Here is an 11,378-nt window from a genome sequence, read left to right as displayed (position 1 = left end):
GCCTCAAGAAAAGACTGGGGGCGTGGCTCAATGGCAGAGTGCCCCTGGATTCAATCCCCAGAGCTGCAAAATAGATAAATTATTTAATAAAATAAAATGCATCCTTGGGCTTCCTGAGCTGGAACCTCTGGACCCAGGAGTTGACAGTTCAATTGCAGGTGCTCCGCAAGCACACCGAGAACCGCCTCTCCCAGAAGAGAGACCTGGTCTGCATGAGTTTTCCGTTGCTGCTGTAACAAATCACACCACGTAGTGGCTCCAAACAATACATCTTACAGTTCAGGGATCAGAAATCTGAAATGGATTTCAGTGAACTAAAATCAGGGTGTCAGCAGGGCTAGGTTCCTTCTAGAGGCTTGGGGGGGGTGTTTTCTTGCATTTTCCAGCATTTGGAGGCTCCCAGCCTTCCTTGATTTCTGTCCCCTGCCTCCATCTTCGAAGCCACAGATGGCTGGTCAGTTGAGACTCTCGAATGCTACAAATCTTTTCTTTCATTTTTTTTTTTTTTTTTGCGGGGGGGTGGGGGGACAGGGTCTCTCTAAGTTGCTGAGGCTGGCCTTGAATTTGGGATCCTCTTGCCTCAGCCTCCTGAGTAGCTGGGATTAAAGGTGTGTGCAACCACTCTGACCCTCTTCCTCCCTCTTTCATTGCCAGGACCCTTTTGAGTCATGGGGCTCATCTCCGTAATCCGAGGTCCTCTTCCCGAGCTGATCAGCAATGCTGATTCCATCCGAGACCTGATTTCCCTCTTGCTCGGGAACCTCATGTCGTCACAGGTCCCAGGCACTAGGTGTGGCCTCTCCGGGGACCTCTCTCTGCAGCCTACCCCACGCCCTCCCTCCCGTCTGATGGGCGTAAGATGCTTCTTGCCCACATCCCAGGCAGGGACCCAGTAAAACTTCCCGTACCTGGCGCCCCTTCCCAGGGCCGCTACACCTCAGTCTGAGAAGAGACGACACTGTCTCCTTGGAGGGCTTCTGTCCCTCTGCCAAGCCTGTCCCCGTGCTGCCTGTAAAGGAATGATGAAGTTAAAATAGATTTTGGGCCCGTGCCACCTCTATCTGCTTCTCTGATAAGTTCTGTTTCTTGGACAACAATGCAGAGTGGGAAGCCCTTTCAGGGACAAGCTTCCATTTGTCCCTTGTAAGTTCCAGTAACTGGTCACTATTTATAATTCTATAAACCATAGAAAACAGTGCTCAAGCCACGCTCCCCAGAGAGTCCCGGTCTCCTATTTTTAGGTGGCCAGACCTCTCCTCCCAAACACAGGTCCCCGAGGAACCGAGGTCCTGCAGCCTGGGAGGGATCCTGGACAGACAGCCGCAGGGGCCCTCCTCTCAGGCAGCCAAAGGGCGTGACTTTCCCACTCAGGACTGGTTTTCAAGGAAAATGAGCAAGAGCCACCGAAGCCCCCCTGCTAAGATCATGTCCCAGGACCCACGGGGCTTAAGGGGAAGGGGGTGCTGGACAGAGATTCAGGTCTGAGCTCCGTTTCTTTGTTTCACTAGGAATCAGGGGAGGAGGGGTGGAGGCTGGCTGTAAAGTCTTGGGTATCTTTCCCCAGGGAAGGAGGGGGCGTGCTCCGGGCCAGTCATTTCGCCCACCGACCGTCAACGTGGCGCTGTGATACCCTATCTACAGATGAGGGCGTCAAGGTTGGGAGGGGCAATGGACCCAACCCGAGGGCAGAGCCCCGTTCCACCCAGATCGGAATGCTTCTCCCTCCACCCCCCACCGTATGCTGTCACCCCGGTGAGCTGAAAAGATCGGGGCACCTCAGAGGAAGAAGGACGAATGCAAATTGGGTGTGATCCTTCTCTGGTTGCAAATGACACTAAAGCCAAGAAGCCAAGGCACATAAAGCCATCAAAGGAGCCTGAACAAATCCTCCCCCAAGACTGTGCCAGATCCCAGGTGCAGGCCACCTGCAAGGTCTCCGGCCCTGGATGCATTTTGCAAGAGCGTCACTCATCGCTGCCTGTTTGATGTGGTTTAGGTTTTATACAAGGAGGGGGAGTCCCTGTAAATTCCTGGGAGTCAGTGGCCTGAGGATTAGGAACAAGTGCCACTCCTAGACTATTAACAAGCCGTGGGAGTATGCCAAGTCATGAGAAGGGACAGGTGAGCCGTAGACACGGCTGCTTAGACAGCTCCAGGTCTGCACTCTGATTTGGGCTCAGCGCATTCTGAACTCTGGCTTTCCCATCCACCAAATGGGGATGTGTCAGGTGTCTGTCCCCTAGGCTGCTAGGATGTCACATCTCTGTCCTTCTGACATCAGAAGGGACTAACTGCTTCACCATTGTGCCCAAACTCCTGGCACTCAGGAGTGAGATCATGGATGAACGAATAAATGAATGAATGCATGGAGAACACCAGTCTTCTGGAGATGGCTGGAGCTCCGAGAACAGACTGTTACTTACTAGGGAATTCTGCAAGCCCGCTGTTATACTATAGGTGCCTTGAACTCGACCTTGCAGGAGTATTTACAACATGGAAATTGGCAAATCCTACCCACCAGGACTTCCTTTCCTCCTGCCTTCTCAGAGAGCAAGCAGAACACTGGCTAGGACCCGGGCAAGCCCTGTGTGCAGCATTCTGCAAACAGGAATCCCCGCGGCCACGGGGTGAGGAAGGCGCAGGTGGGAATGTCCTTTCACAGGTGGGAAAGCTGAGGCCCTGGGAGGTTACGGCATTGCCCACGAATGGTTCAGTGGCAGAGCAGAAGGAAGACCGCCCTCGCTGTCTTCTTGGTGGCCACTGTGGTGTCACAGGTACCAGCCACGTGAATCCCGCTGGTGCAGGAAAGAGCATTATATATTTTCAGCCATGGCTTTAATCAGCTCCTGCAGGAGGGTGGTCCTCCGGGACAAGAGAGGCAGTTGCCTGGTGACTAAAGTGCCTCCCTGTCCTGGAAGGTCACCCTGGGGTAAGGGAGGGTGCCGCTCACCCCCCTGAGGCGGGCCTCCCCCAGGGGCTCCGGGCCCCCAATCCAATCAGCCCGCAGCGGCCTCTTAGAGCAGCAGACCCCGCTGGGTCTTGCTGTTGACGACATCAGGGCGGCGGGTAGGACTGAGTGACAGCGTCATGTTCTAGAACAGGGCGCAGGGCTCTGTGTGCAGGGAGACCCACCCTGTGTGCTCGTCACTGCCAGAGCGGGAGGGCAGAGCTGAGGGTGGGAGCCACCGCAGGGGCCAGGCACCTCGCAGAGCGTGTATTCACCTTGTTTGTGGCTTTGGCGGGTCCCTTCTGGGTCAATCGTGGACTCCCTGCAGCTCAATTCAAGGAATGACAGAAGCTCTCCAGGGGCCACTCTAGCGTGGACACTCCAGGTCTCTGAGGCCCTGCCACGCCCACACCAGCCCTTGCTCACTGTCTGCACCGTCTTGTGTTCCCCTCCACCAGGCAGGAGTGAGTGCTTGTCTGGGACCAAACGGTGGCCAGCCAGCAGTGTAGACAGGGATGGAGTCAACACGGATTCCAGGTACCGCTCTGCCCCCCGCAAGGCAACCCGGGGAAGGTGGATCTTGCGGCTCCAGCAGGTCTCCATTCAGGAACACATGGGTGGCTCTGAAAGGCTCCCTGGTCTGCAGGAAAGGGCTGCTGAGACCCTGCCTAGGACCCTGTGAAGCCATGGAGCTGGGTCCACTCAAGTCCCGGTCTGGCAGCAGGACAGAACTGATGCCCTGACCCTGCACTTTCCCCCGAGCCTGGCCCGCAGCACAGACGCCACATACCCAACAACCTTTGGTGGCCATGTCAACAAGGACGGCAGAGTGCACTGACCTGACCTCCACAGGAAAGTCTTGCCGTGGCCCTGTGACCTCCCTGAGCACCAGCTCCTCTTCCCTTGCCAAGCAGATACGATCCCACAGGACCACCAGCCGCAGTCACCTTGTGCCATGTCCACCCAGGCCCTTTGGTGGACAACACATGAACTGACTCCCATTTTAAGGAGGAGGAATCAGGGTCAGATAGGCGGCAGGGCCGACAGGTGTCACCCTGCCCAAATGCAGAGCCAAAGCCTTAAGCTGTCTTAACCCAGAAACTTCCCGCGGTGGCCACGGGGACCACTTGTGTGGCCCCTCTGTTGCAGTTTACCTAAGATGAAACCGCCTGAGGGCGTCCCTCTCAAACTCTCCCCGGGAGGGAGGGTGGGCGGAGCTCCGGCCTGTCAAGTGGGAGACGCCCCTGGGTCTGGGTGGGGTGGCTCCCAGGGCCGCCCCCCAGGTGACCTCGGTCGGAGGCTGCCGCGGGAGGCCAGGGCTTTCCCGGAACCCTCCGAGCGACGCGTATGCACCCGGGATGGTGAGGACTGGTTCTCCGCGGGGCTGATTCCTGCTCGCTGACCTCCCGCCTGGCCCGTGGGGTTTCGCTCCGGGTTTCAGCGAGGACGGGGCCGAGGGGGGAACCTGCCAGGGGTCCCGGGGCTCCGACCTCCCCCCAACCCGCTCGCACCTGCTTCTTCCCGCCGGGCAGGGTGCGGACGGGGAGGGGCGCCGTGCGTGGCCGCTGCTGCGGGGCCTCGGGCCGCCGGGCGGTGGGCGCCCCTGGCCGCGGTCGTTTCCGGGCGGGGCGGGGCGGGGCGCCCCCCACCCCACCCCACCCCACCCCCACCCCACCCCCACCGCGCGTGAAGCCGACGGGCGCTAGGACCGCGCGCGCCTCCCGCCGCCGCTATATGAGGCCGCGCTCGGCCCCACGCGGAGCCCGCGGCACGGAGCTGTCCCCGCGTCGCGACCCGCCTCGGACCCAGGCCCCGGCGGCCGCCGCGCAGCCAGGCGCAGGTCGGCGAGGGCAGCGGCCCTGGCCCGCGCGCACCATGGGCGCTGCCCACTCCGCGTCCGAGGAGGTGCGGGAGCTCGAGGGCAAGACCGGCTGTGAGTACGCGGGGACCGCGGGGACCGCGGGGACCCGGGGGACCGGGGGGACCGGGGGGACCTGGGGGACCGGGGGGACCGGGGGACCCGCCCGCCGCGCTGTGTGACCTTGGCCCGCCGCTGGCCGTCTCTGGTCTCGGTCTCCCCTCCTCCCCAGGGGTCGCCCAGCCTGGGGTCGCCGGGGACCGGGAGGGACAGGGTCCGCGCGGCTCCTGCTCCGGGACGCGCTGCGCAGGCGGAAAGTTTGGAAGTGGCCGGCGCCGGGAGGGACCGCTGGGCGCTGCCCTGCGGGGTGGCCGCGCCTCGCTCGGTCCCCGCATCTGTCAAATGGGCTCAGCCGGCCGCTCCCCCAACTGGTCCCGGCTCCGGGGCCGCAGAGGCGCCGCGCCCCGCATCCGGCCGCCCGGGCGCACCCAGAGGCCGAGCTGCCCGCAGGGAAGTGACGGAAGAGGCGCCTGTGCGTCCGCGCCTGGCCGAGCTGGGCACTTGACCCTGGTGGCGGACCTGGGGCTCAGGGTTCTGCTGCCCGCTCCGAGGAGGGTGTGGGGGGAAGACCGCGGGAGGCCGGCGGGTGGGCAGCTGGCCCTGGTGACAGGCAAACTGGCCGTTAGCCCTCCCAGGTCCACGCTGGCTGTGTGACCTTGGGCTAGTCACTTTACCTCTCTTTTTCATTCTCTTGGGAATGAGATCTCTACCAGGACTTTTTAGATGCTGGAAATGGGAACGGCAGGTATTTCTGGGAAGGAGCTGGCTCTTGGCACCGGAATACAGACGACCAGCGTCCAGCTGAAGAGACTCAGCAATCTAAACACATCCTTCCAGCAGAACTAGTTGAAAATTACAGAAAGCCCTTAATAACTGTGTGTATCCATGCACCTATTTATGCACGTCCACACGTGTATGTCTCTAGGTGTAAAGGCAGAATTGTGTCCCACTAGAGAAAAGAAGTGTGGCACTTTTTAGGTCTAGGAAACCCTTTCTGTTAAAGACTGAGTAGGAGAGTATGTTGGAATTGCTTTATTGGCATCAAAGACTGGAAGGAGTCCCAATAAAGTCAGAATAATGGATCCCTGTTGGGATGCGGTAGAAAAGAAGGCAGACTGAACTTTTCATGTAAGCTCTTTATATTTCCTTTTGGACGGTGTGATTGTTTTTACCAATCCAGAGAATGTCACCAACTTTAACCTCAAGACGGTGGTGAGAGAGGAGGGGTGGGCTTCCCCTTGGCCTTACTTTCTTGGGGTCCTGTTTTTATTCCTCCAGTGCCCTCCTCTTGCCTCCTGCCAGCACCTCTCTGAGCTGCTGGAGGGGGTCTTTCATAGCTGGGGCTCCCCTGCACCCGGCTGTCAGGCAGCCCCGGGGCATCTGGGGGAATTCTGCCTGGCTGTGGGTTTGACAGATGACGGGCCACAGAGCATGCTGGGAGTCTTGTCAGTTTCCCCGGTCCAGCCTCCCACGGGCGTGACAGATGCTCTGTTCAGGCTCAGTAGCTTTCCTAGATGTGGCTCTGCCTTCCATCCTTGCTGCCCAGGGCTCAGATTTCATGCCCAAAGGGGAAGGGACCACAGAAGTGGAGGTTCCAAGGTTAGACTCCAGGAGGAACGAGTGCTCCCAGGAATCTGAACTTGGGATAGTTGGACAGCCCCTCACCCCCACTTTCTGAAAGGGGCTGGGACAGTCTGGTACCTTTACCCACTTAGCAAATACCTATGAACCAGGGGCTGGGATTTAGAGGTGAGCCAAAGAGGCCAGTGCTCCAGAGGGGGAGACACAGTTAACGATTCAACCCATAGGTAGTAAGCTCTGTGAACAAAATACTACAGGGGGCAGACAGAGGCAGGAGAGCACGTTTCTTTAAGTTTCTTTAGGGGCAGATCAGAAATTCAAATAAGAAGGAGCCAGCTGCATGAAGATGGCTGGTAAGGGCACTTGTATCAGGGATCAGCAGATGCAAATGCCCTGTGGCAGGAATAAGTTAACATGATAAATGCGATTTGTAGACCCCTGCTATTGTGGCAGGAGCTGCCTTCCGGGTGTTTGCTTTGTGTGTGGCTTTGGGCATGTCCCACATGCTCTCTGTGCCTCAGTTTCACCTACTGTAAAACAGGCATAGTGACAGAACCTTCTGGAGTCATGGTGAATTAATACATGTAAAGTGCCGAGAACAGACACAAGCAGGTGTTTATATTATTGACACACTTTAAACTCATTTGTATGCTGCGTGTGCTACTCGGAGCCGCACCTAAGTCTGGGTCCCACTTCTTCCCAGTCATGTGACCTCGAGCAAGTCATTTTCCCTCTCTGAGCATGGTGCCTCCATCTGGGTCCCATGTAGCTGTGGGCATTCAATAAGACCGTTTGTGCGTTCAGGGAGCGCTGCGCTCAGTATGGCCGGTCAGCCCCTCAGTGGGGTGGGCCGGGTGGGGACCCTTCTATAAGAGCTGTTGGGAAGCTCCTGAGAAGGGGGAGAGGCCACACTGGAGTGGCCAGAGAACAGGTCGAGCCCCTAGGCTGCTGGCTCCTTGCTGACCCTTTGACGCCTGCTTACGGGGTCTTTGTGCAAATCCTCCAGGGGAGGTGGTGGGGCAGCCACTTTACAGGTAAGGAAACTCAGGCTCAGAGAGGCAAAACAACTTGCTTTCAGTCCCACCGCTAGTGAGTGGGGAGAAAGGAGATGAAAGGATTCCCAAGGCCACCTTCTCCCCACCACCAGGCTGCCACCGTGTTTCATTGTTTCTTGGACTTCTAGGAACCCAGGTGGAGCGGGGAAAGCCTGCCCGAGTTTGTTCTTACCCCTGGGCCTTTGCACGGCCTTCCCCTGGCTGGGGCACCTTCCCATTTTACTGCGCACAGTTTGGTGTTTACGGGAGACCCTCTGCCACCACTGCGCAGGGTTCCCCTTAACTCCGCCCCTTCACCGTCCAGCACTCAGCCTGGCTGGCTCTTGCTCCTTCCATAAGGCCACCCCGGGCCCTGCTGCGAGGGGCCTTTGTGGGTTCAGTCCATCTGCACCCTCTCCTGCCATAGCACCTCTGCCACCTGCCACACCCTCAGACCTGGAGCCCCTGAGGGCCGAGAGAAGCATTTTGCAGGGGGAACACAGTAGACTGGGCACTTTGCAACCCAAGGAGCGCTGTCCCCAGCAGAAAGCCCAGGGGCCTTCACCAGCCAGCCTTGGCCACGCCAGCTGTCCCAGCGTCTCCAGTCCCCGGGCTGTGGCAGGGAGCCAGCCACCGAACACCGGCTGGAGCCGGAGCTGCCCACGCGGCATCGTGGGGGCTGAACGCCCACCTCCCCTGCCGCCTGCCAGCGTCTCATTGATTGATCCGCAGCACCCACCAGCATTCCCGGGCAGCTCTGCGGAGCCAAGGACGCTTCCTACCTAGATGGTTAAAATTCACATCGAAACTGGAGCGAAGGCGTCCTGGTGGCTCGTGAGCCTGCCCGCGCCTGGCCTTCCCACGCAGCCGCAGGAGACCGGCGGTGGACCCAGAGGAAGAGGCTCCTGGGATCAGCCGGGCCACCTGGAGGGGCCTGGAGTTGGCCCCCTCCTGTGGCTCCGGGCTCTGCCTGCTCCTGCGCCTCCACGAGGAAGTCCAATCAGAGGGTCCTGGGAAGGTGGAGGGTCTGCTTTCTCCCTCAGTCTCCAAGACGGCGCCACAGGCACGTCTGCACAGATGCCAAGAAGCTGCCAGAAGGAAAAGAGAAAAACAGATCTGCAGGCTGAGCGCCGGCTGCCCAGTGAGGCCTCCTGTTTATCAGGCGTCGTCTGCAGACACCGCGCGGGGCCCAGCGCTTCTCTGCAGCGGCTGAGGGGATCCTCCAGGACCAGGAAGCAGGCTCCAGAGTCAAGGGGCTGCCCAAGGCCACAGGGCCAAGGGGGCAGACTTGCGATCCACTTGGCCCTAAACCCCTCTGCACCCGGTGGGCGGCCCAAGTCCGGCTGGTGGGCGTGGCCTGAGCCTGCTGGTGGGCGTGGCCCGAGCTGCCCCTAGAGCCCCAGCCCTGGGCAGTGTCCCTTGGTTTCGAAAGTCTCTGGTCCCACAACACACCCTGGGCCCCTGGCCATATGCCTATTCTGTGTTCCAGGCACTGACCGACCACCCGAGGTCCAGACTGACCCTCGGCCCACCTTAAAGATCAGGGGCTCGAAGGAGAGGGGCAGCCCAAGGATTGGGGCACAGAGGAAGCTCTGATGGGGACAAGGGTGGCAGTGGGCGCCAAGCTGCTTCATCCACCCAAGCGTGGGAAGGAAACAGCCGGCCACACCCATGGGCTCCGCATTTTGCCTGCAGCGGATGGGGTGTTTCACCTGGACGCTGGGGGCATCCTGAACCCATGGAATTGGATGTGGAGTTACCTGGGCCTCAGGGAGGGACCTCAGGGCGCTCATCAGCTTCTCAAATGGTGGCGAAGGGTTCCGCGTGTAAATCGCACCTCGGGAAGAAAGCAATGACTAAAACCATGTTTTAGAAATGAAAACAGTGACCTCTGGGTAGAGGAGGACAGCCTGTTCCCGAGGTGTGGGAAGACCGACGCCCACAGGCCGAGTTCTCTGGGTAGGTCCGGGGTGTGTGTCGGGGTTGTGACATTGGCCATCTGTGCACAGAGGGGTACCCAGGGGACCAGACCCTCCAGAACCTTTTCATCTTGGGAAGGTGGAAATATCTGGGCCTCCCTGCCCTCCTGCTTTCCAAAGGGCTGGGAGCAAATGAACTGAATTATGGGGCTCCCCAAAACACCTCTGCCCCAAACCCCTGCTGAGAGCCGTCCCTCTGCTCAGCTGGGCCAGCATCTCCCTGTCTGGTGGCTGTAGAGCTGGGCGTGTGGACCAGGCTCAGAGGAGGAGCCCCGCTCTCTGCTGTCCTGCTGGGCTGCCTCGCCCAGCCTGTGGCCCTCTCTGAGCCACCACTTCCATCCCTTTGGAAAAGCCTTGGTTGACCCTGTGGTCCTTGGTCCCTTCCACTGGGAATAAGGTAGGAACTTCTTTATCTTGAGTTCTGGATGTCCCCTTTCTCCCAGTCTTTTTGTTTGTTTGTTTTTTAAAGAGAGAGAGAGAGGGTGAGAGAGAGAGAATTTTAATATTTTATTTTTTAGTTATTGGCGGACACAACATCTTTATATGTGGTGCTGAGGATCGAACCCGGGGCCTCAAGCATGCCAGGCGATCGAGCTACCGCTTGAGCCACATCCCCAGCCCTCTCCCAGTCTTAAGATCTCATCAAGGGCCACAGTCTTCTTATTACCAATTTACAAATGAGGAAACTGAGGCTCAGGCAGGTGCAGCGAGGCCCGAAGTCACTTTGGTGCTGGATTCAAACTGCCACTCCCATGTGATAGAGACCCCTGGGGACCGACTGCAGGTCTGCAGGTACTCATTACCTGGGGGGTGCTAATGTTACCCCCTAACCTCTCGACTAGCATTCCATACACTGTGTGCCCATTTGGCTAGAGGAGAATTGGGCCTTGACGCAGACAGAATGGTGGTGAATAATGCAGAAAGTTCTAGAATCTGCACCTCAATGGTGGGCAGCATGAGTGCGTGGGGAGCCACCTCTGGGAGGACGAGGCAGGATTATGCAGGAGTCTTACTGGGTGGCTCACGTCTATTCTGGGAGCCCGTGTGCTGTCCCTGAGTGACAGCGAGGGGCAGTCCACTCGGGCTCTTGCCTGTTGCTGGAGGGTAATGGGATCCCTCTGCATCCTTCCTCCTTGCTGCCCACTCCCCACTGGTAGGAAATGTTTGTCGTGTGTGGTGAGTTAATGTCCCCGAATGCAGCAGGGACCGTTCAACACTCAGACGCCCTGCGCCACATAGCCACGGCACACACCCCGTGTTGGTTAGAAGCGTTTCCTTCTGCAGAGCACTTCGGTACCTGTAGCCCAAGCCCTGCGGGGGGGGGGGGGGGGGGCAGGGCATTTGCAACCGGCTCCAAAGTGCCTGCCACTCCGGAAAGTCACAGGCTCTTCCTGCCCTGGGCTAACCCGGCTGCGGCTGCGAGGCCGAGGGATGGGGGAGGAGGAGCTCTGTGCCCTGCTCCTGCCGGCCAGCCTGCCCGACTGCCTTGATTATTAATTCATGACACCAGAAGGTCGAGGGGTGATTTCCGCCTGCAGCTACCTTAAGCACCAGGACAGAAAGGTCCTTTGTTGTCCCTGCTGTGTGACCTTTGCAGATGGGCACACGGTCAGCAGCCAGCCTTCCGTTCTGGGCACAGCTCCCTGGGAGGTGAGAAGGATCCGGCAGAGATGGTCTCGGGGCCTCTGGGAGGAGGGGCAGGTGGCCAGCAGGAGACCTGGGTGCTTCTGGTGAGGTTGAATCTCCAAGCAGTGGTGGAGAGAGACAGCTGGCTATACCTAGAGGTGGCCGCCGGGCACACCTGGCCCCTCGGGTGGAGGTTCAAGGGCTTCCCAAGGCTCCTCCTGAGCACTCAGCCAGGGTCCCAGTAGTCAAAAACCCTCAAGTGAGCACCGCACTTCACAGGCTTTACCCACCTG

General features: G+C 59.1%; 1 protein-coding gene across 9 annotated transcripts in view; it reads left to right on the top strand.

Annotated features, from left to right (window-relative positions):
- The first annotated feature begins 4,664 nt into the window (after window positions 1-4,664).
- Window positions 4,665-11,378, top strand: part of Tesc (tescalcin) — a 47,522-nt gene continuing 40,808 nt past the window's right edge. For 2 of the 9 annotated variants that reach the window (XR_013434788.1, XM_078039101.1), the window contains exon 1: window positions 4,676-4,880. Coding sequence is in view for 6 of the 9 variants with exons in the window: in XM_078039101.1 (XP_077895227.1) it covers window positions 4,682-4,880 (199 nt within the window). In the remaining 3 variants the exon portion in view is untranslated. Of the gene's footprint in view, window positions 4,881-11,378 lie in introns of all 9 variants that reach the window. The other 7 variants (XM_078039102.1, XM_078039105.1, XM_078039106.1 and 4 more) reach the window with 7 other exon arrangements.

The sequence above is a fragment of the Ictidomys tridecemlineatus genome, chromosome 2, assembly GCF_052094955.1.
Source record: "Ictidomys tridecemlineatus isolate mIctTri1 chromosome 2, mIctTri1.hap1, whole genome shotgun sequence".
Classification (NCBI taxonomy): Eukaryota; Metazoa; Chordata; class Mammalia; order Rodentia; family Sciuridae; genus Ictidomys; species Ictidomys tridecemlineatus.
This window is presented reverse-complemented; position numbering and strand designations above follow the sequence as displayed.